Source organism: Tupaia chinensis, unplaced genomic scaffold (genome assembly GCF_000334495.1).
Source record: "Tupaia chinensis unplaced genomic scaffold, TupChi_1.0 Scaffold000101_1, whole genome shotgun sequence".
NCBI lineage: Eukaryota > Metazoa > Chordata > Mammalia > Scandentia > Tupaiidae > Tupaia > Tupaia belangeri.
The window spans coordinates 1,583,202-1,607,451 of record NW_006159565.1 but is presented as its reverse complement, the minus strand read 5'-3'; the positions used below and the strand labels follow the sequence as shown (position 1 = coordinate 1,607,451).

Sequence of the window (24,250 nt, the reverse complement as noted above, 5' to 3'; positions counted from 1 at the left end):
GGGAGGAGGATGGGACATAGCAGAGGGTGGGGGATGGGGAATCAAGGATGGCAAAACAAAAGGCAAGGTATGCAGGACATAAGAATTGGAAAATTATTTGCTGAGAACATGTATGTTGATGTGCTTGATTGAGCCAATGCACAGGGTATTTTGGATGGAAAATTCATTCGTGTGTTGTGATGGTGTACAGTGAATTAATGTAGAAAATGAATAAATTTTAAAAAAATTGCTATTTCATGGACAGGCCCTGTCTACATGGTTAAGGAAGTCGGATCTCACATGGCTGACTATGCTTTGAATCCCAGCCTCAGCAACTTGAAAAACACACCAGATGCGTGTGTGTGGATGCCCCAAAACCCAGCAGGATGGAGAAATGGAGGAATAGGGATTGCCGCATGGCCCTGCCCCATTGTGAGTGCTTTCTTCCTCTTTCTTTGGTGAGTGCATGGGCCCTCCAGCAATGAAAACACTCTCTCTCCTTTTATCTTTCTCATATAGAAAAAGAAATCTCTTTCTAATTTAGTAAAATTAGTATTTGTTCATAATAGGAAGTGAAATTGTACCTTATTTATTTATTTTGCTTCAGTTATTGGACTTTTTCACACCAGCATTTTTATTTGGTTAAAAAAACATTTTTTTGAGAGAGGTTTTTGCCATAAGGTGTATGCACTCGCCAGAGAAAGAGAGACAGGGACAGAAAGCAAGAAATCAACCTACCTCCCTGCCCCCAGGGAGAATGACCATACCACAATCCCTTCTTCCATTCCCCTCTTGAGATTTTGGACATGCACGCACATGTGCCTGGTGTGAGTTTCGAGCCGGGTCTGGGACTCTAACTGCAGTCGACTACATGGAGTCCAGCAATGTAACCATTACGCCATCTGCTGGTCCCAAGACAATTATTTGTAATTCTTTATTGATATTTTCTATTTGGCGAGACATCATTCTCATACTTGCCTTCAGTTCTCTATCCATGGTTTTCTTTAGTTCTTTGAGCACAGTTGCAATAGCTGATTCTTGTCTTTGTCTAGTTGAAGTTCACTGTTTGAGCCCCTCAAGGACCATTTCTATTGACTGTTTCTCCCCATCCTGTGAATGGGTCAGACTTTCCTGGGTTGGTTTGATTTTGATTTTGTTGTATGTCTCATAGTTTGTGTTGTTTTATCTTTTTTCTTAAACAAGACATTCAAAACAATGTAATGTGGCAACTCTGGAATAAGATTCTCCTGCCTCCCTAGTTTGTTGCTGTTGCTCTCTCACAATTAATCTTTCAAGATGACTTTCTATAAAGTCTGTGTCCACTGTGGCATCCACTGTGGCAACTGCTCAGTGTAGTGGTCAGCCAATGAGTGGTCAGGGATTTTCTTAAATAACTCCAACCGCTAACTCTTTTGCCCTTTGCTTACTGAATTTGGGTGGGGTGTGTGTTCCAGGTTGCTCACTGGATTGGTGTGTGATCAGGGGTCAGGCAGTTTGCAACTTGCTGTTCTTGGAGAATTCTTGGACATTTTCTTCTCCCTTGTCCTCTTTCTTCTACAACCCCAATGACATGTTAGCATGGTTGGGATTGCCCTGGAGCTCTGGGTGCTCCACTCTACCTGGACCTGGTGCAGATGACAAGACTCTGGACTGTACTACTGCCTCACACAGGGACAGTCTTGGGGGACAGAGAGTGAGTGTATTTTGCATATGGGAGGGGATTGTTGTGGCCCCAGGAAACACTGCGGTAAATCATTTCCAAAGAGGGCTGCCAGCAGTTCCTTCCACAGAAAGGAAGGGCTTATATCTCTTCTTCCCTGAAGTTTGCCCTGGTCTTATGACTTTTCTAACCAACAGAATGTAGCAGAAGTGATACTCTGGGACTCTGAAGCCAGACTTAGGGTCTTCAGCTTCTGCATTAGTGCTCTTGGGATCCAGCTGCCATGGAGAGATGCTCTAGTTGTTATCAGCCAAATGATGAGAACTTGTCAGGGCAGGGGGGCAGGTGGGTGGAGGCCCCGCCAGCCCTGACTGTCAAGGCACCCCCGCTGACTTGCAAAGTACATATGGGCAGCCTCTGTGAGCATCCAGTGGAGCTGAGCTCCCCAGTAAATGCAGCCCCATTAGTGATCCCAGGGACCATCTGAACAGAACACCTGCTGGGCTAAGTCCCTGACAGTCCACCAATTGCAAAACTACTTCTCTGGGGTGTTTTGTTTGTTTTAATTTACTTCAGGGGGGACATGGTGGCAGAGGTTAAATGCAATGGTAAGGTAAAGTCCCAAGACCTCCCTGAGTATGCTGGGTATGCTTATGCTGGTGGTCTGAGCTGGCTGAAGACTGGGGGTGGGTCACAGTATTAAGACCATGTTGGGGCTGCTGTATCTTCCTCACTCATGGAATAAATACATAAACTTAACAAAAAATACTTCTTGTTTTGTTTTGCTGTAGGGTGTGTGTGCTTGCCAGAGAAGAGGAGAGAGAGGGAGAAAGTGAGAAATCACATCCTCAGGGATGGCCACGCCACAATCCCTTCTCCATCCTCCTCTTGGTATTTTGGGTGTGCACACACGTGTGTCCAGAGTGTTTTCCGAACCACTGGGTCTGTGACTTGAACTGTGGAGCTGGTCATGTGAATTCCAGTGCCTTAACCACACCACCTGCTGGCCCCAAATTAGCTATTTTAAAAATGTTTTACTCAATGGCACTTAGTACATTCACAATGTTATGCAACCGTCACTTCTCTCTAGTCCGAGACATTTTTGTCACCCTTGAAAGAGATTCTGCCCACTAAGCAGCCAGTTCCAACCCCCCTGTCTCTGTGCTCTGGCAACAACTGGCCAGCTTCCTGACTCTGGACTCTTGTGGCTATTTCATATAAATGCAATCACCATACAGTAAGTGACCTTTTGTGTCTGGATTCTTTCACTTAGCATGTTCCCAAGGTCCATCAGTTTTCTGTAAATCTGGAACTGTTCTAAAATTCAAAAGCTAATTTAACAACGTGAGAGCTAGTGCACCTGGCTCCTCTGCCAGCTGTCCCAGAGCACCCCCTTGGAGGCAGCCCACCTAGGAGTGGGGCTGTGCTAGAGGACAGCCCTGTGCACGGCGGTCTCTGACGATGTGCTCCCTTGTTCCCAGATGAGTTGGGCAACCCTGCAGGCCACAGTCCTGGCCCTGAGTCCTGCGCCGCTGCACGGGAAACTGACTCGGTGCCATCCAGCCTCAGCAATGGGTCCCATGAGTGCCTGGGAGCCAGAAGCCTAGGGCTGCCCCGCTGCCTTCCAGTCTGGTAAGCCCCACTGCCAGGCAGGAGCAAGAGGGGGTTGAGGACCTAGAGGGATCTTCATCCCAATACCAGAGAAAGCAGCCAAGGCAGCCCTGCTTCAACCTGAACCTCAGGAAAGGGCCTTACCTATTTGTTGCAAGGCCGACCAGCAAGACAGTAGCATGTCCACAGGTGTGAGCCACCTATTCACACCAGGTGGGCGTGGTGATGGCTGCTGGGAACCATCCTGGAGTCCCCCCGACTTTGCCTTGGCCTAACTGCGTGGCTACGTGGGGATCAGGACCTCACGGGCCAAGCATAGGGACTGCTAAGCGCTGTCCCATGGCTCGCACCTGGATGTGAAGGCCTCGCAGGCTCAGGGTTGTCTGGGCAGGGGCCTGCGCGTCCTGGGCATGCTGCATCGACGCCCACCTGCTCTGGTACACACAGCCTGCTGCTCCTATGGAATCCCTCGACTGGGACTCCAGGCCAGAAGGGGACATGACCCCTGTGCCCAAGTTTTGTACCCTATCAGCTGCCTCAACCGTGGGGTTACTTAGGGCATCTTGGTGGGGTGGGTGGGTGGAGGGAGGTGGGCTTAAATGGACTGGGGGCGAGGCCAGAGCCCGAAGTGGGGTGGAAGGTGGTGAAGAAGTCAGTTGTTTCAGAGGATGAGCGGATGGAACTCCTGCATCGCTCGCTCCATCTGTAGCTTCCAGCTACCCCATCAGGCCCTCATCCTTTCCCATTTTGCCCAGGACATCCTACCTAGGGCATCCGTTCTGGAGGGCCCCACCTAACGCTGGTCAGGATCCTGGGAAGCACCTTCTCCCTTTTTCCCTGGCGCCAGTGAGACTGTTTGGTTTGTTTTGTTTAACATCAGCTTTGCTCCACTGTGGGTGGCTATGGTGTTCGGGGAGGAAAACGACCCTGCTAACTAATGCTGTTGAAGACTCTTGCATGAATGTAGCTCACAGGCCCAGAAAACATAAACGCCTACTCGTGGCTCCTCACTGATAGCAAAGTGGTGCTCTGTGCATTGCTCTGTTATTCATTGTAGCTGTAATTATGCAGGTGTTTGGCTCTGCTCTAGCTACTGTCTCTGTGGCAGGCCTAAGAATGCACCTGACCTGGCTGCGAAATCGCAGCGCCACCTGGTGACTGGGACCCTTCTTGGGAGACTGGTCTACAAGAGTTCTCGGAGCAAAAGCAGACACAGCTTACTAACGGGAATGGAGCAGTGGGTGGGAAATGCTGGCAATGATGGGACTGTTTCTGTGGCCTACACACCCAGCGTGTCTCCCTTGCCCTGAACAAGGATCTCGGAGCCCCAGCCTTCTGCATTTTCAAGCCCTTCAGGAGCATGAAAAGGGAGAGGAAAAGGGAAACTGGCCAAGTTCAACTGTAACCTGGGGAGATTCACACTGCCTTCTACCTGCTGGTGCCTAAGTGTCTGTTACTCTGCAATTCCAGACACTGGGGCTGAATCAGGGATGGCACTTATGACCAGGGCAAAGTGCAAAGACAGATCCAGGGTTTCTGGTGAGCCCAGTAGTGCCCAGGTGTGGGCAGCACTGCAGGGCGTGCTGAGGAAAAGAGAACAGATCATGCAGTGTTCACGTATACTCTTTACAGATTTATTTTTGCTCTATCTTATCCTGCCCCCAAACTGTCCAGAAACAAGGACTAGAAGGTAAGCCAGCAGCATCCATACAGTCCTGAGAAAGAGCTGAAGCCATGGAGCAGAGTTGTTCTGAGCTTAGCTCAGCATGGCCACAGGAGGAGAGTTTAGAACATAGCGCCCCAGCAGGTCAGACAGCTCAGAATGAGCTTTGGTGCATCTGAACTTGCTGAGCCCACCACGGGCCCTGGACCTCCTCTTCCAACCCCCCTGCTCCTCCCTGAGCCCCTCTGATCACTAAAGCAGATAGCCTGGCCCTACTACCAGCCTGGCAGCCCCAGGCTCTCACTCTGCAGCCGGTGTCCACCTGGTCCCTGACCCTTCACCCTGGCAGCAGGCCAGCCTCCTTCTCTACCAGCCGGCTGACCGTACAGAGGGCCAGGGGCAAGGCTGTGTTGGTGTCGCGGTGATAGCGGGGGTTGCACACCTCTCTGCTTGGCGTGAAAACAAACTGGGCCACGCTGGGCATCTTCAATAGGTTCAGCAACTCAGTAGCTCGGGTATGGACAGCATCTGTGTCCTCCTCACTGTGCACGGAGCTGGCAGCTGGGCGCTGAGCCAGAGTCCTCATCTTTGACAGGAACAGAGACACCCTGGGGATAGAGTCCCTGACCAGTCAGTTGCAAACACACACCTCACATGGAAAGGGGTCTTCATGGAAGGGCCACACCCCTTGAAGCACCCAGCTTGCATGGCTTTAGCTGGGCAATGCTCCCTGCCCTGGTGAGCCCAGCCAACATGGCCCATGCCACCTGTGTCTGGCCAGAACCCTTGCTGCTGCTGAGGTTGGTTCAAAACACCTGGGACAGGGAAGCTCTCAGAAGCCAGGTCTTTCCCCAAAGGCAGACAGCAGGTTTGCTCTTCCCATTCTCTAACCAGGTACCTGGGAATCAGATCTTGGCTCCGAGAGGCCAGCTTGGTCAGCGTGGTCATAAGCACAGTGATGACCTGAGAGGGACACTTGGGCAGGGTAGCCGAGGGGCGGCACTGGGTGATCTCAAAGAGTAAGGCCTCCAGGGCTTCGAAGAACTTGTTGATCTGCTCCGCAGTGCACCTCCTGTCGTAGCTCACTGCCAGGTATTCGCCGATGGCCCACACCTAGGCCCAGAGCAGAGGCTCAGCCCATGGACAGCCCCTGCTGTCAGATAAGGGACAGGGGAGGATGATGCAGGCCTTACCACGCTGGTGACCATGCTTGCCCTTCTGTGGACATCACTCACGCTTCCCACGAACTCTAGGAGGTCTTTCGCCAGTTCGACCACAAGGGAGGGCTTCAGCTTACACAAGGCCAGGAACTGGGAGCTCAGCACCCTGCCCAGAAAGCAGGGATGCTCATGAGCTCCATCCATGTTCCGTAAAGGACACCAACCCTACCCCACCCCAGCCCCTCCATCCGGGCCAAGGGCCAGGAGGTGAACAGAGAAACCTCTCAAGCCAACTGAAGGCTGCACTCTTGAGGGGAGACAAGGATGGTCTTCAGCCCTAGAGAAACTTCTCACCTCACTGGGGAGAAGCCCTGGCTGGCCCCATACTCAGTCTCAGGTCCAGGTGGAGGAGGACAAGTCCGTGTGTATTAGGCCTTCAGAAAGAATCCCCAGGGTGGGAGGTATGGAAAAGAGACTGAGCCAGCCCTGAAGACAGACTTGAGGGAGGAAGGTATGGGAAATGTTTTGGACAAGGATGAAGAAGTGCCCCTGGCTAGATTTAGGGCTGAAATTGAGAAGCCACCTAAGAGGAGACATGCTCATTTAAAGGTACCAGGAGAACCAGCCTAGGGGCTGCAGGAGCCAAGAGAGCCCCACAGGCTGTGCGGGACTCACCTGTGCATGCTGGCTTCATACCCTGGGACCTGGTAAAGTGAGTCACTTCTCTCCAGGAGCAACAGTGCCAGATGGCTGATCAGGGCTCCATCTGCAAACTGGGGGTCGAGAGTGAGTCAGGTCCCTAGTCTCACCCCTAATGAATACCACCTTCTGCTGCCCACACTCAGGGAGGTAAGAAGGCAGATGGAGAAGGTGGCAGGGGCCACCTTTTGGGGACACACTGATATAGCCCAGCTGTGCTACTAGTCCCAGGGCCACTCACTTGCCCCATGACCTGGGACTGGGCGAGACAGGACCGCTGGGCTGTGGTGTACACAGCCCTGTGATACTCCCTGATCCTCAGAGTGGACAGAGGGTGCAGCGAGATGAACTCTCCTACAGAGGTCAGGGACAATGTCATGGTCCCGGAGGCCCCTCGGGTTGTATGTGAAGCCCTGGGAGTGGGGGCTCACCTGGGTCACGGCCAAGAAGAACACCTGGAGCAGGATGGGCACAGCCTCAGCGCACTGGACCACCCGGGCACAGCTGGCCATGGGCTGCAGCAGCTGGTGGAGCGGTGTCAACCTGGGGATGTATGTGGCAGCTGAGCACCCACTGGCTGCCCACACAAAGACCGTGGCGGGCCCACTGAGCCCCTGGCAGTTCTTGGCCCGAGGGCCCTACCTCTCTGAGGTGCCACTGGCCTTGGTGCGCAGCAGGTGCTGGAAGAGACCCTGGAACTGTGGGTCCCGGAAGGCCTCCATGCAGCTGGGAATCCTCAGGGAGGTGTCCCAGAGTGGCCTCTCAGATGGGGCCGACAATGACCTAGGAGCAGACAGACGTTGAGGCTGGACTGGGAGGCAGATTCCTGACATAGCCATCCAAGGACTGACTAGCCCCTGCACTCACAGGCATCCACTTATAGGGAGACACACAGCAGATATCACCGCAGCATTCACAGGAAAATGCCCCAGGTGGCAGGTAGCAACCTGGGGAGGGGGGGCCCAGGGAGGCTCCACCACTGAGCATAAAACTCCAGGGACTGGAGGGGCCCTCGGTGGCAAGCACAGGGCTGCAGAGAGCTGCTTTGTGTTAGCTTCATAGGCAGGAACAGCAGAGGGGTGCAGGGGAGGAATGAGAGGGGTTCCAGCACTGGGCGTGTCAGGAGTGGTGGAGAAAGGGTGTACATGACTGGCTGGATGGGCAGGGGTAGGGCCAGCAGAGGGGACGGAGCGGGGGCCCACCTAAGCTGCAGGTCCAAGGCCGCAGTCAGGCAGGGCAGGTCCAGCAGTGCGTGCAGCATCTCCACGGCTGTGCTGGCATCAACCAGGACCGGGAGGAGCCCCACGAACTCAGAGGTGAGTGGGGGGCTGTTCCAGGCGAGGAGCTACAGGGACAAGTATGGTGGGGCTGAGTGGCAGGGCCATGATCACTGCTTATACACTCCCCTCAGGGGATTTCTTTCTCTCACAACTTTTCTTTCTTCCCTTCCCTTCCCTCTTCTTCCTTCCTTCCTTCCTTCCTTCCTTCCTTCCTTCCTTCCTTCCTTCCTTCCTTTCTTTTGCCTTAGCATCCACTTTCATAACAACAATAAAATCAGTCACTCCCCACTTGTCGCCATTGCTTTTTCTCTAGGAAAAGAACTAAATTTCCAGCTGGATTTAAAAGGCCATGCAATGAGGTGTCAGTGGCAAAAGGCACTTCAAAACTAATGGGGGCCAGCCCCACAGCCCTGTGGTGAAAGGAAGCCAGATCCTACACAGCTAACATGGTTTGAATCTTGGCCGTGGGGGCTTGAAAATATGCAGGGTGCATGTGTGTGTGTGTGCCCAAAGTCCCCAAAGGATAGAGAAATAGAGAATTGTGGCATGACCACACCCTATTAGGGGGTGCTCTCTCCCTCTCTTACTCTAGTTAGTGCATAGGCCCTCTGACAATTAAAAAATAAGTAAGACAGAGACCAGCAGTTGGCATAAAGGCTATGTTGCTGGACTGCCATGTAGTCGACCATGGTTCGAGTTCCGGACTAGTGGCTTAAACTCACGCCTGGCATGTGTGCGTGTGTGCCCAAGATCTCAAGAAGAAAATGGAGGAGAAGGGATTCCTGTGTGGCCATCGCCCCTTAGGAGGAGGGGGTGATTTCTTACTTTCTGTCTCTCTGTCTCTCTGTCTTTCTGGTGAGCGCATGCACCCTTTAGCAAAAAAACTCTCCAAGAACAAGAAAAAGAAAAGAAAGAAACCTGCTATATTGGGATCAGCAGTTGGCATAATGGCTATGTCACTGAATTCCCATGTGGTCAACTGCGGTTCGAGCCCCAGACCTGGTGGTTTGAACTCATGCTGGGTGCATGTGCATGCGTGCCCAAGATCCCGAGAGGAGAATGGAGGAGAAGGGATTGCGGTGTGGCCATCTCCTCAGGGGGTGATTTCTCGCTTTCTATCTCTGTCTCTTTCTGTTTTCCTGGTGAGCACACATTCCTTGTAGCAAAAACCTCTTTAAAAAAAAAAAGAAAAGACAAAACAGTGGCACCAAGGAAATGAATACCCCCAACAAGGCTACTGAGTAAAGAACCGACACACCAAGTCGGGGTTACAGCTAAGCATCCTGCCCTGCAGGGGCCACTCACAGACTTCTCCAATGGCCGTGCTGTTTGTGTGACGCACGCCCCCTGCATCCCCTACACTTCACCTCACACCCTGCCTTCTCTACACTCACAGTCGGGGCTCAGCCTGTGGTCTCTATGGGAAGAAAGAAGACCTGGACACTTGCAGCCCCACCCTGAGCACCAGAGGATGACCAGACATGCCTTAAAGAGGTTTGGGAAGTTCAATTTGAGGATGCTGAGGTTCCCGCTGAACAGGTGAAGGTTGTCCCGGCAGAACTGGATGAACTCGAAGGCCAGCATTGGGTTGTGGAAGAGCTCAGAGGGGATTCTGGTGAAGAGGTGCTGGTAGATGGCTTCTGAGTCCACCGCAGCTGCCTCCCCTGAAAGGTGCCAGGATCCCTCGGGGTGAGGGCCCCTCCAGACACGGACATGTGGCACTCGTCATAGAACCTGCTTCTGTTGCTGGCTGGGGCTCCTTGGAGCCTTGGGTCACCAGTGTCTCTAAGACACCGCGGACTCTGAGTGTCCTAAGTGGGGAAACCAGTTAAGCCCTGCTCTGTCTACATTTCCCCAATGGCCAGAGGCAGCTTCTCGCAAATGAGGGGGGAACACTGAACAGTGCTGGTTCCTTGATTTGGGGGTTTCACAGGCCAGTGATGGAGCAAAGTGAGTTTCGAGACTGACATAAAGGTAACGTCTTATTTTAAAAATGCAGGGACCAGCAGATAGTGTGGTGGTTACATCACTGAACTCCCACACGGCCGACTATAGTTCCAATCCCAGACCTGGTGGCTTGAAAATCATGCAAAGCACATGTATGTGCATGCCTAAGATCCTGAGAGGAAAATAGAATAATGGAGGAGGACTGCGGCATGGCCATCCTCCCCCCAAGGGGTGATTTCTCACTTTCCCTCTGTTTCTCTCTCTCTGGTGAGCACACACACCCAATGGCAAAAAAAACCTCTTAAACACACACACACACACACACACACACACACATAAAAATGTAAAAATTATTACCATGCAGGACCAACAGCCCACAAAAGAAACAACAGTCTGAAAATCAAAGAGGCCCAGCTTTGGGGGGTGCAGGTGCTAGTGCACTTATCTGCAGTGTTAGAAGCCACGTAGCCAGCTGTGGGTTTGGATCCCTGAGCTGACCTAAAACACGGCAAGTGTGCAGGCACCCAGGATCCTGACTAGCTGGAGAGCTGGGGAGGGGGATCACAGGGAGATGAGATCTGCTGAAAGTGCCTGCTCGCTCTCTCTCTCTCTTGCACACTCTCTGCTCTCTCTTGCTCTCTCACGAAATAAAGAATAAAAATAAAAGGAAAGAGAAGAGTTCCATTAGGACAAAAGCCAACCTTCCGTGGAACACATCCCATGTTCCATTCAGGCTTACCATGGTTCAGGAAGAACCGGGCGAGGGGCAGCAGTGCCCGCACGTAGGCCGGGTCCCCGCGCAGCCGCCCGTGCAGGGCCTGCAGGCAGGAGAGGGTGCGGTACAGGAAGGAGGGCTCCTGCCGGCACAGCTCGTCCAGAACCAGCACAGCTTCTACCAGGCACTGTCGGGACACAGGGCCTCGTCAGACAGAGCCACCACCTCCTCCACCTCCCGAATGGCCAGTTTCTTACGGCTTTCTGTAGGTCGGCGTCCCCCTTCCTCAGGGCCCCTGGGAAGAAGAAAGCCAAATCGTCCCTGCAGCCTCAAACAGCCCCATTTGAAGGTGTCTGTGCTCTAGAAGCTTGAGTTGAGGACAGTGAGTGACTGACTGAGAGGGGGCACTGGAGAGGGCAGCAGGTCCCGAGGGAGCTGGATAGTGGGTGCTGATGCCCACAGAGCAGGTGGGACGGGGCACAGCTGGGAGCACAGGAAAAGGTCCCAGTGCTGATCTTGGGCAACGAAAAGTCCCCTGCTCAGAACCAGGAAACAGGACCCCAGCCGCCCCTGGGCAGCACCTCAGGGAAGGACTGCTGCCCTCTACCTCCCGGGGGGAGGAGCTGAGCTGGGGAGACAGAGCCAGGAGGGGTCCAGATGTGGCCTGGGACTTACGTCGGTTACTCTGCTCAATGAGGCGCTGGCAGTACTCGAAGGCCACCTCCCTCAGTCGCTCCCGGGGAGGCAGCAGGCGGCTGGCGGTGGAGGCGGCAGAGAGCACAGACAGGGTGGAGCCCTCCAGCTCTGATTTGTCATCTATGGAAGGAGGGAGTGCTTGGTGAGAAGGGTACATGCTCGGCCACCCTGTCTAGAATGGCAGAAAGAGAATCAGACGTGCTCTCAGTGCTGGCCCGGGCCCGCCCACCCACCTGGCAGCATCCCCCCACTGAGCAGCCCTGAGGGCAGGTGAGGGTTTCCCAGCAGTGAAACCACAGGGTGTCTAGACTGCTGGTTCATTTTATTTGTATAACCCAAAGGCTTGTAGAGAGGAGTTCAGTGAAGCTGTCCCAACAACCCTAGACGTCTGCCCTAAATGATGGCTCTCTGGCTTCTCCGTACACATCACACGAGGGTCATGGACATGTCTGAGAAAGGCCTTCCAGTGCAGAGGCCTCAGCTAAGCTCTGAGTCAGCAGGCCTTCCTGCCCAGCCTCCCGACTCAGTGTCCCTGCATCCAACCTGTGGGGCACCTACATTCCTCCCGGACCCACTCACCTCCCACCCTTATCTGACCATGGCCCACCTTGGTCCCATCCCCGCACACCTGTGTCTGGGGTCCCCGGGCCTTCCGGGCCACTGTGCAGCAGCCACGCCCGCAGCATGGAGAAGGCCTGCACGTTCAGCCGCTGGTCCTCCGTGAAGTGTTGGGCTGTGGAGAGCACCGTGAAGAAGTCTGTGGCCACTGCCCCGTCCACCTCGGTGACAGGACCCGGCTGTAGGAGGAAGGACAGGTGGGCTGGAGGCTCCCTGGGCCAGGATGGGCAGAAGGGGCTAAGGCCAGGGAAAGGCTGACAAGCTCTTAATCAACCACCGTGAATGTGAGCTTGAGTATGGCCCATCCAGGCAGTGGCCCTCCTCTGTGAGGCAGAAAGGCTGCATGACTCCAGCCACATACATGTCTCTGTCCTCTGCAACCCACACAGGCCCCCAGAGCCACACAGGCTGGGGGCTGTGATGCTGCCTGACCCGAAGTGCCCCAAGCAGAGACAGGACATGAGATTGTCCTGAACCCAGGTGGAAGGACAGGAGCAACCTGCCAGGCTGGACTAGGCCATGGCAGGCACGGGAACTCCCCAGGGGAGGGCAGTCCTATAACCCTCAGGGGCCTCACCTGCCGTGTTCTGGGTGTGGAGAAGAAGCCCCCAGCATGTGGAAGGCCTTGCTGGATGCTGGCGTAGCGGAGCCAGTCCACCAGCCTCTTGCTGAACAGAGTAGTTTGGTCTGCAGAGAAGGGGCAGGGATCCCACGGAGGGAAACAGGTAAGCCCTAGACCTCTCCTCCCCCTGTGACACTGGTAGAGCTTTCTCAGTAAACAGGCATCTGATCCAAGGGAACCCCACAGAACCTGATACCCTTGGGCCTCCTCCAGACATGAACCGGGGGGCTGTGGGGCTCACCAGATGACATGACCAGCCTTCTCCCATACCCCGCCCAAGGGAATACTGTGGAAAAGGAGCTGGGGAGGGGGGACCCACACAGGGTCTTGAGAAGGGGCCTCACCCACCTTCCTGCAGGCTGCTGGGGGCAAGGCTGATGACCTTGGACAGGACAGGGAGGAGATGCCTAAGACTGGGTCCCTCAGGCTGCCGGCTCTCCAGGACTTTGAAAACGTGCTGGCCCACGTGTCTGACCTCCTCTCTTCTGTCACCCTTTAATCAAGACACAGGCCCAAGTGCTGAGCAAGGCCATCCCTGCCCCACCTCAGAAGTCTGCGTGAAACGCTCTAAGGAACATTGGTTCTAGAGACCCCCTTCTCGGAGACTCGGGGAGGATGGTAAGCCAGCCTGCTGGGTTCCCCTGAAGGTCCAGGACGACAGGCTAGGATGGCCACCTTCAATGGTGACAGGCACGTTACCTGGGCCAAGAGCACAGAGGCCACCAGGCTCAGCTGCCGGTTATTCTGGGTGTGGTCACAGGACAAGGTCAGGCTGTCTGAGGGTGACATCTCTCTCAGGATGGCAGCGCAGAGAACCTGGAGCTGCTCGGGGCAGGTCGGCAGGCACAGGGTGGACTGCAACAGGTCCACACATGTCTTCTCCAGTCTGGAAGGTGAGGCACCGACAGGCGGGTGGGCAGGCGATACATCGCGCCCGAGGCGAGACCACCTGGCACCCCAGAGAAGATGTCCTTGGTCCCTCTGGCGGATGGATAGAGCGTTTTACAGGGGAAGACCTTTGGCTCTGGTGTGAGTGGACAACGAATCACATGGAAGGAACATTTGCACCAACTTCCCTTAGCAGGTATGGACCAGGTTCCCCCTGTGGGCCGCTGAGTAGGAGCTGGGCCCGAGTGATGATCGCACTCACCTCCGGTTATACTTCGTGGCTGAGACGATGAAGAAGAGTCTCTGCAGGGAGTCCACAGTGTCAGGCCCAAAGTCTTCCTTCTGCAGCAGCTTATTGATCCGGGAACAGAACTTCTCCAACTCCTCATCTTGGATCTCCCTGAATGAACAAGAGGATGTCAGCAATCAGGCAGCAGCAAGGGACCCAGAGTGCTGGTCTGAGCGACAAAAGACCCTTGACCTAGGCAGAATACCCACTGAGCAGAAAGAGTAGGGAGTTGTGAGAGGAACACAACCCCAAGAGCCCCTTCAGGACCTCTCGTGACAAACCCACTGATTACCGCTTCTCCTGGACTTTAGTGATCTCTTGCTGCTGTGGTTATTATACAACCAGCCTCAAAATGGAGACCCTGCAGGTTCCCGTCACATTATTCTAGGAGAAAAACTAGTACTGGCTGTTTTTAGGAGTCTCATTCAAAAGTAAGGAATTGTATCTAAAATCAGTTGCTTTTCAAAAATGCTTTCAATCTAAAATCAGTTGCTTTTCAAAAAATGCCTTCAATGAGTCTTTCACTTACGGAAATAAAGGTAAATCTTATATATTAAAGAGCAAATGTTATCATACAGTAAGGCAAGCCTATTATAATTTCTTACTTTAATACTTACTTGGGTTAACTTATCTATTATCTATAGAGCACTGCTAATGGTAAGATATTGAACAAAGTCTTAAAGTGGAAATCTGTTTTTAGGTTTCTCTATCAGTCTAAAAGGTGACGTGAAGTCACTGTACTGGGTACCTCTGAGGTTTTCCGAGAAAGACCCTCTACATGGCTGTGCCCTCTGCACATATCCCTCTGCCTCTGCCAACTCCCCAAGCCATGGCTGAAGCCCTGCTCTAGTCTCCTGACCATGGCATGCTGATCAATCCAACATGCACACTAAACCCCCTCTGGGCTGGAGCGCAGAAATCTGGGGTAGTGAACTGAGAGTGAAACAGAGAATCCCAGCATCCGAGAAAGTTCAATGTGTGTCCAGGGCTTAGGGTCTGGGGTGCTCCTCCCATTTCCTGCTCTTCCTTGAAGGCTGTTGGATAAGGCCTAATAAATTTCCCACCACCCCTTACTTCCATTTATTTTATTTTATTTTTTTTCACTCAAGCTGGCTGGAGCAATCTCAGTCGCCAACAAACAAAAGAACAGGCACATGATGGATGAGAAAAAGGAGAGCAAGATGACAAGAAAGAGGACTAGTCCAGGCCTGTGTCTAACAGGGTAATGACCTGCAACTATAAGTCCTAAATAAGAGCAAAGAAGAATCTTCTAGACTGCCTTGCAATTACAGGGAAATTTCCCCAAAATGATGGTGTGTTTCACACTCCTTAATCCCCTTCAATATATTCTCCAAGTGTCAGGCTTCCTTCTAAAAGGCCAACCTACCCAAACTCCTCAGTAGCTCCCCACTGCTTTCAAATCCATACTCTTACAGCCCCCAATGTGGCCTGCAAGGCCCAGACCCCTCCTCCCTTCTCTGTTTCTCTTGTTCCTGTCCCTTCCCATAGGACCCCCCTGCCTGAAATACTCCCCACTCACCTCCTGAGCTGCTGACTAGTTGCATTCTTCTAGAAATCTCCCCTAACCCTGATGTTCAGCTCCCCAAAATCTCCACTTTCTGCATCATTTACTCTTCAGTTTATGGAGATGTTTCTGAAAACTTTTTCCACCCTTGCTTTCCACGTCTCTGCAATATTTAGAAAGAAACTAAAGTCTACTCCAGATCCTAACTCTCAAACCATATCCACTTATTTTAAAATGCTACTAGAAATCACAGGCTTAAATAAACTGTAGAAACTAGTAAGACTCCCCACTTCCCCCGTAGGTCTTTAGCTTTCTTCAAATCTTAACAGAGAGGAGCTATATAAAGAGTCGTCAAAATGTTAATGGAAAATGTCTATGAAAAAATTATGGATTTCAAAAAAATGTTGGCACCATAATAAATTTGTACTTTAATTTCATTTTTCCTACGACCTTTTTGAAGTACCCTTGCATAACTCATGTATTTTATAAAGGGCAATTCAACCACCCACTACCTCAACATAATTATTCAGCTAAGACAGAGAGAAAAATAAGAATTTAAGTAAGGGAGTTTTTTTTTTTTTTTGCATTTCTTCTTTTCACAAGTTTTCATCCTTGAGTAGAGTATGAGCTGAGAATGAAGTTGTGATGGTACCAAGCGCTCTAGCTCGGGACACAGAGCTCTCCCTGCCTTAATTTTCGACAAGCTCTGCAGCCTCTCTGTGCTCTTGCCTGCCAAGCAGTTAACAGCATCTGGCCACCCCACTCCTTTTAGATGCAGGTTGCAGTTTTTCTGCGTTTTTTGGCAAGCACTTTGGGGCAGGCATGCTGCATGCCAACTAAGAAGCTAGTGTTTTCCATTTAATACAGCCCCTGAGCTGCAATGAACTCCACATCTGTCCAGTACTGAAGGGAAGGCAGATGAGACTTCCTGGGAGATGATGCTGCACATCCACCAAGTGCTCTTAGATCTGTGAGAGACATTTTTTTTTTTTGAGAGATTTTCACTGTAGGGCGCGTGTGCTCGCCAGACAGACAGAGAGAGACATAGAGACAGAAAGCGAGAAATCACCCCCAGGGGGGATGGTCACGCCGCAATCCCTTCTCCTTCATTCTCCTCTCGGGATCTTGGGCACGCACGCACACGCGCCCGGCGTGAGTTTTAAGCCACCGGGTCCGGGACACGAACCATGGTCGACTACGTGGGAGTCCAGCGACATAGCCATTACGCTAACTGCTGGTTCCCTGTGAGACATTTTGACCAGAGATTTTTCGTCCTGTTTACAGACTTTAGAACTTAATCTGCAAGACTGTGCCCACTAATCACAGCAACCTCAACCATACTCAGCTTCCCAGATGGAACTAGAAGCATGGGCCAACTACTCCTGGCTCTCATTTTAAACAGAGTCTATTTTGCCCAGGCCAGTTTTGACCTTGCCATCCCTGTCTCAGCATCTCAAGTCTCTGGAGTTATAGACACATGTCAACAGACCATTTAGTTGAACCAAGAATTAAGCCCTGCCCCTCCCCCCAGCCTGTGGAGCATGCCTCCTAATGTTATGGCTGGGCCTGTCATTGTAGTCTTCTACCAATTGGTGCAGCTCTGAACCTAGATTTTGTTGTTAAGCTTACCAAAAGCTTGTGGTTCTGACTGCATTTTCTTCTTTTAAACAACATCAAACCTTAGACTGTCTGGTGAGCTGTGGTGCTTTTTAGTCCTGGCCTACACTCTGCTTTCTCCCAGAGCTGGAGGGCCAGTAAGGAAGGAGCTACTGAGTTGTTAGTGGGAGTCCAGAACCAGCCTAACCAATGCATCAGGCCAGAGCGACCTCTCTAAATCACAATTCCCTGCTTTTTATTTCTTTATTTGGAGAGATTTTTGTTATAGGGCACGTACGCTTGCCAGAAAGACAGAGACAGACAGAAAGCGAGAAATCACTCCCCAGGGGGGATGGTCACACCGCAATCCCTTCTCCTCCATTCTCCTCTCAGGATCCTGGGCATGCACGCACACGCGCCCGGTGTGTTTAAGCCACCGGGTCTGGGATTCAAGCCAAGGTCGACTACATGGGAGTCCAGCGATACTGCCATTACGCTAACTGCTGATCCCCACAATTCCCCCTTCACTCCCCAACCACCCTGGGTAGTATCAAGAGCTCTACCTCGGGTTACAGAGCTCTCCAGTCTCTTTGTGACTCTAGCGGCACCTGGCCACCTCCCTCCCATTAGGGTCGGGTTCTCATCCCCAAGCCTTTGCCCAAACAATCCACTGGGTCTCACCCCACTTCGCTTCCTCTCATCCATCCTTTAAACTCTGTCACCTCCTCCAGGCTCCACCTAGGTCCTCGCCCGGCCTTCGCACCAGTGCCTGGCCGTGCCTTCCCGGACTCAGGTCTCTAGGGTGGACGCAGTCGTGATTCCGCACGGCCTGGCCCCAGCTCTCGAGACCCACCCCCAGGCGCCCGTAGGGAGAAGTGCTGGCACGCAGGCCGGTGACACGGCTTTCCCCCGCACCTCGCCTGGTGCAGCAAGCTCTCCGCACCCGTGGTGAACATTCCGCTGCCGCCACCTCGGCCGGCACACCACCGACCCAGCACGCAGGATCAGCGACACTCCAAGAACCCCAGACTGCTCACCCGACCAGCTTCCGGGTCAAGTCACGTGCAGCGTCCGGCGGGCGGGGAAAGGGTGCCCGCCAATAGGCTTCCGCGAGCCTCGTGGGCGTGGCCGTAAGCGGTGCGCCGTGGGTCTCTCAGTTCCTCCTGGTTCTGGAGACCGCGGAGTCTCGTGACTCCGAACCCTAGGAGTTTAGGATTCTTTGACCCCGGCACAGGTTCCAGTGGAAACCGAGATCCTGGGGTATCGGGAAAAGGCCTCACGGGCTCCAAAGTGCACTTGTCCCAAAGAACGCTTGTCCCAGTTCCGATTTGTTTCATAAACACAGCTCGGTTGCGTTCGTGTCCTGAAAGTGTTAAACAAAAAAACTCTGCCACTTGTGAGCTGGGGTCCACGTACAGCAGTTTCGAGGAGCAGCTTGACTTAGCAGCGTGTGTGCGTGTGTTTTAGAAGAGATTTTTGCTTCAGGGTACTTGTGCTCGCTGGAGAGACAGAGACAGAAAGCGAGAAATTACCCCCCACCCCCCACCCCACGGGGTATGGCCTCACAGCAATCTCTTCTCTCCATTCTCCTCCCGAGATTTTGGGCACGCATGTACACACGCAACGGAAGTGAGTTTCAAGCCTCCTTAAGTCTAGGGCTCCAACCGCAGCCAGCCATGTGGGAGTCCAAAAACATTAACCATTACCTCATCTGCAGGGTGTGTGTGTGTGTGTGTGTGTGTGTGTGCGCGCGCGTGTGAGTTAAAACTCTTATTTAGCGCCTATCATGGACTGTAAAAATAACCCCTTGGGTGGTGGTTAAGGCGCTGGAATTCCCACGTGGGATATTCTGTTCCAGTCCCAGACCTGGCAGCTTGCTTTCTAACTCTCCCTGTCTGTCTTTCTCTGGCAAAACTGATGTGAAATAAATAAATTAATAAATGAAATAATTTTTAAAAAATCATCATCATCATCATCCCTTGGTCCTGTGGATCAGAAATAAAGGTGTCTGACTCTTCTTTGTTTGTCGGGCAAAGTGAAAGGCATATTCGAGATAAAGCAGGAGGATGGGCCGCTGAGGAACAAAGACTTCAGAAGACTAATCAGTGCTTTGAGGTTGTGGAGCTTGAGATTTTCTTTTATAGGGAAATTGGGGGGGAAAGGGAGTCACAAACATTTCTTTTGTCCTAAGCACTCAATATTGGTTCTCATATAGGTTTTGGTAACATCCCTCTGGGCGGAAGGTTAGATGACATGAACAACATAAGGACTGTGGTAACTTAAGAGTACTTTTACTTTAATGCCAGCTAGTCAGTGAATTCTTTGTTCAGAAGTGTCCTTGAGGGCTGGCTGGTGACATGGTGGTGAAGGCAGCTAGATCCCAAGTGGCCAAGTGTGTGATTCCAGTTGTGGATCAGCAGCTTGAAAAACACAACCCAAGGTGTTGTGCATGTATGCCCAAAATCTCGACAGGAAGGAGAAATGGAGGAGGGTTTGCAGTGTGAGCATCCCCCCGTGGGGGGTGCTTTCTCCTTCCCTCCCCCTAGCACGTGCCTTTAAGAAAATAAAAACAAAAAACTGTCCTGAGTAATTACTTCAGTGTGCAGGAGACACTTGAGACTTCATACACTTATCTGAGGCCAGTTTTTAACTAAACCTCCTTGTTCTTAGACTTTTATTCTCTTCTCAAGGACTAACACTGGTGGGACTAGCCAGTGATGTGGTGGTTAGGCGACTGGATCTCACATGGCCAAATGCAGTTTGAGTCCCAGACCCTGTGACTTGAGAAACAAGCTAGGCATATGTGTGTGCATGTCCAAGGGTCGGAAAGAGGGAGAAATGGAGGAGAAGGGATTGCAGCATGACCGTCCTCCATGGGGATGCTTTCTCATTTTCCCTGTCTCTTGAGCAAGAAAAAAAAAAAAAGGACTAACATTGGTTAAGAATTTTTAGTCTTAAGTCTATCTAGATTTCTATGACTGTAATTTTTCTTGCCATAGCCCAGAAGGTGTAAGTTAGTTCACAGGCCAAAATGCTCCAGCCAGTCTGTGAGCACATCTGAATTCCCTGGAAGTTATAAGATCATGGTGTGCATAGCTCATATTCCAATCCTGCATACCTCTCAAGGCCTAAATAATTTTGAATATGTTACACTTCTTACGTGCTTTCTCAGTCAGAGGACCTTGCCATCTGTTTTACAGATGAAGCAACAGGCTCAGAGAAAATTGGTTTCTATTCATTCTAAAGATGTGTTGGTGCTGGGATTGCTCAGGCCTGGCCTGGGGACCAGTTTTACATGCTGCCAACTGCATGGGGACCCAGGGATTTTAGCAGTAACAAATCATCCTGACAAATGCTGTGAGTCTAAATTGGGCAGGGATCATACAGAGGGCAGTCTTCCACTAGAACTGGAGTGTAAAACGAGCCCAGAGATGTCCAGACCAAGAGGCGGGAGGGTTAGGCCTAGGTAGAAGGTACTGAAGTCTGCAGGACTATTGCTTCCTGTGGTTTAAGTGCACCCGAGAGGGAACCTGACCCCTCACTACAGGTTAGTGAATGAATTGGGAATGCAGGGAGAAAGAGAGGCAGAGAAAAGCCTGGTGCAGTTGTTGCCCAGGAGGAGGAGGTTGCCCAAGGAAGTGGAAGATTCAATAACCATTTAGGGTAGGATTTGCAGGACCTGGTTTTGATTAATTTAGAGGCAGGAGGAGGAATGGGGAAAATGAAGGGCAATAGCAGGTTTCTGGCCTGAGCATTGGGTGGTGCCATTCACTTGATTTGGGAGCAGAAAAGTCTGTGGAGGAAGTTTGTGGAGTCATTCAATGAACAAGCCAAGGTGAAGTCCCTACCTGTGTTAGGTACTGTTTTTGATTCTGGGAAATAAAGGGGTGAATGGGAAGGAGTGTCCTTTGGACATGGTGGAGGTGTTCAGCACCCAGTGGAGGTGTCTGAGGGCAACTAGTGCTGATGGCGAAAAGATGGGAGCCAGCTGATGGTGAGTGAAGCTGTGAGAGGGCTACTACCTGGAGGGCAACAGAATGTGGTGAGTAGCCCTGGTGACCCTCAAAGAGCTGCAGGTCGAAGAGACAGGAAACTGGCAACGAAAGCCTGGTCCTAAGTAGTCTAAAACCCTATAGCATTCTGGGACCCACAGATGGTGTAATGGTTATGTCACTGGACTCCCACATGGCTGACATGGTTTGAATCCCAGAGCCAGCTGCTTGAAACTTACATTGACTGTGTGTGCATGCATGCCCAAGATCCTGAGAGGAGAATGGAGAAGGGATTGCTGTATGGCGTGGCCGTCCCCCCAGGGGGTGATTTCTTTCTGTCTCTCTAGCTCTGTCTGTCTCTTTGGCGAGTACACACGACCTATAGTAAAAATCTCTTAAAAAAGAAAAAAAACCCTGAAAACCATATGGCATTCCAACCTTAATGTTTATTAAGGTAGAGTGTACAAATCCTCAACAAACTTGTTTTCCATTTCTATAAACCAGTGGTTTGGGCTCTGTTGAGAGAGGAGAGTAGATCTGTCCTTGACCATTTCTATGATGTAAACATTCTTGCCACAGCTGACTTCAAGATCACATACCGATTCTATCAAGCAATATTACCATGCATAACATTCGAGCTATTTCTTAATCTCACTAGTGAAAAATAGCTGTCCTGATCAAATACAAAATTTAAGAAACTATTTTTTAAAAGAAATGCTATATGGCCAATACCAAGGAAACATTATTCTGTCATGCTTACTATCTGGCAGAGAAGCGTCCATCCTTTAGCTGGAACTGTGGACAACTGTCCATCTGGAAAATGCAAGTTATCTATGTAGCTGAATGAGATAGTGACTCACATGCACACATCCTAAATACCCTGACAAATGCACATTTTCACAAGATCCCAAGTGGGAGGCAGTCTGTGGTGGAAACACTCAGGGTCTCTGGTAAGACACCCAGTGTCTTCCTCATTGGAAGAGGAGATGATCTCATTGCAGCTGATGTGCATGGAGCCTCTGCAGGCACCCAGTACTGCCTCCCTTAAGTTCTGTGAGGTGGGGCTGCCCATTCTGGAGAGGACTGAGCTCAGGTGAGTCTCATAGCCGGTAAGCAGGAGAGTGGGGATACAGCCCCAGTTCTGACTCCAAAGCCAATGTGCAACCGCATCCGCCATGCTGCCTTCTCGCCTTGCCATACCTAGAATAGCCAAGGCTGCAAAAAGCATACACACAGTGGGTAAAACTCACTCATCTTGCCAAGTGCCAGGACCCACACCTGCCCGGGTCTGGTGACACATTGCCTGGCAGCTACAGGTGTTCCCCAGGCAAGCTATGGGCCTCTGCCCAGGAGCAGGCATGGCAGGGTCCTTCCTTACACGTCCGAGGACCTGCAGACACTTACACTCAGGGGACTCATGGGGGATCTCCAAGCCCAGGAATCACAGGCACCTACCGAAATGAGCTCTCCTCAGCCTGCTTCTTCCCAAGTGGGATGCCAAGGACACACAGGACAAAGCACATCTCCCGGCAGCTGGCCCTCAGCCTCCCGAGCACCTCGGGCTAGCGCCTGCCCTCTGTCCATCCATCCCTCCGTGGCCATCCACTCATAAGGACCACACAGACTCTCGGTGTCATTTCTTTAATATATAATTTTATTTCTGGTTATAGAAACAAATGCTAAGAGGAGAAACAAACTTCCCCATCCACATACAACAATTTAATAGATAAAAGAACAGTTAAAATAAATGAAAAACAAAAAGTAGAAATTTTAAACTTTGTTATAGCTTTAAAACATTAACGTCTGATACAATTAGAAATCACATTCAGATCTCAAACTTTTAAAAAAAAGTATGGCTCCTTATTAAAAAAATACTGTATCCCATTTGAAATGAAAACACAGGCTTCCCGCCTCAGATGTGGCTCTGTCCATGCTTCTGCGACAGCGCCTGCTCCCCTCTGCGCTGCTGTGTTGGTCTCTCCCCCACCCGCGGGCCCCTCCCTTGAGGGTGGGGGCCTGCCATGTGGCATGACCTATGCTTCACAGCCAATGCTCTGGAACCAAGTTTCCACTTTATAGGATACGACCGCTTTTTAAAGCACTGATTATTAAACATATTGTGAAAAATACTTTAGACAACCACTGTAAAAAAAAATACACACACACGCACATCATACACACCCCCCAAACAACACCCGCCCCCCCTCCCAAATTATTTTTATAGGACAATTATCATTCAGATAAGAAAAAAAAATCTCAGTATTGGCTTTAATCCCTCCCTCCCAGGTGCGAGCTGCCGGGGCCTACAGGATACTCGTAGCCCGAGTGTCTGGACGCAGCGAGGTCTAGGGAGAGAATCTGGAACGTAGCTTTTGTCTCTTCCCCCCTTCCCTCCCCCCAAAAAAACAGAAATCAAGCCATAAATTAAGGTATACTAGGTATCCAAAAAAGATTTTGAAAGGAAGTAAAGAAGGGAAAGAAGGGCTACACTTAAATACGTGAATTTTAAGTCCCCATTAAAAGACATCTGAGCCAGTTAACCAAGAAATTTAAAGGCCATGGGCACAGGGTAACATCGATATGGGCCAGTGAACTTCATGCAGGAAAAGAAATCTGACTGGGAGTCACAGATCAGCCCACACCTTCAGATATTTGGAGGACAGCTCCAGATGCTACTCATGACTCTGGGACACACTCAGGAGAAAAGCTTGCCCTGTCACTGCAGGGAAGAAAGACCTTCAGGGACGGAGCAGACGCTGATCTGGCTGGAACTGGCTCATGTCCTCTGGGGCCCAGCGCCCCCTGTACACACCGTTCATGTGTCTGACACAGAGTAAACCAGCAATAAACTCTTGCATGAACCAAATGAGAAAACTATTCCACGGAAAAGGCTCCACATAAAGAAAAATGAACTGGGACTCTATTCACTCTATCCTAACTCTCTTAAGAAAACTGGGTATGAGGCAGGTCAGGGAGTCACTTGAAGGTCTCTCTTGTCACCCTCTGTGACCAACACCTGCAGGAAGGGACTGATGCAGCTGGCTCACTGGGGCCTAGGGGATGGGGTGGAGGGGGGGCAGCGTTCCTATGCAGCCAGTATCCATCGGCTTAACCAAAGTAAAGAAATGCATGTCTGCTTCTGCCAAGCCCCAGGATTTTTCTTCTCACACATTTCCTAAGTGCTGGAATTACAGGCAGGTGCAAAGAATGAATGCAATCTGACAGTGGGATTTCTCCCTGTGGAGAGTGATTCCTCTCAACTGTTTTTGAAAACGCAGAGCAGCTAAAACCTACCATTAGGACAGATACA

General features: G+C 51.4%; 1 protein-coding gene across 3 annotated transcripts; it reads right to left on the bottom strand.

Annotated features, from left to right (window-relative positions):
* Positions 1 to 4,862: 4,862 nt before the first annotated feature.
* AP5Z1 (adaptor related protein complex 5 subunit zeta 1) lies at positions 4,863 to 18,000 on the bottom strand. 3 transcript variants are annotated; one of them, XM_006143596.3, is made up of 17 exons: positions 17,864 to 18,000; positions 13,801 to 13,938; positions 13,350 to 13,536; positions 12,999 to 13,143; positions 12,606 to 12,715; positions 12,039 to 12,207; positions 11,390 to 11,530; positions 10,972 to 11,009; positions 10,739 to 10,901; positions 9,538 to 9,716; positions 7,975 to 8,117; positions 7,415 to 7,555; positions 7,204 to 7,315; positions 6,749 to 6,846; positions 6,107 to 6,239; positions 5,812 to 6,026; positions 4,863 to 5,521 (listed from the first exon to the last, which is right to left on the bottom strand). In XM_006143596.3, exons 1-17 carry the CDS (start codon positions 17,902 to 17,904, stop codon positions 5,251 to 5,253), a joined length of 2,424 nt encoding a protein of 807 aa, XP_006143658.1. In that variant the 5' UTR covers positions 17,905 to 18,000; the 3' UTR covers positions 4,863 to 5,250. The 3 variants fall into 3 exon arrangements, with proteins under 3 accessions (XP_006143658.1, XP_027625789.1, XP_006143659.1); XM_027769988.1 differs by lacking the exon at positions 17,864 to 18,000 and adding an exon at positions 17,671 to 17,857; XM_006143597.3 differs by lacking the exon at positions 17,864 to 18,000 and adding an exon at positions 17,630 to 17,846.
* Between the last annotated feature and the right edge of the window lie 6,250 nt (positions 18,001 to 24,250).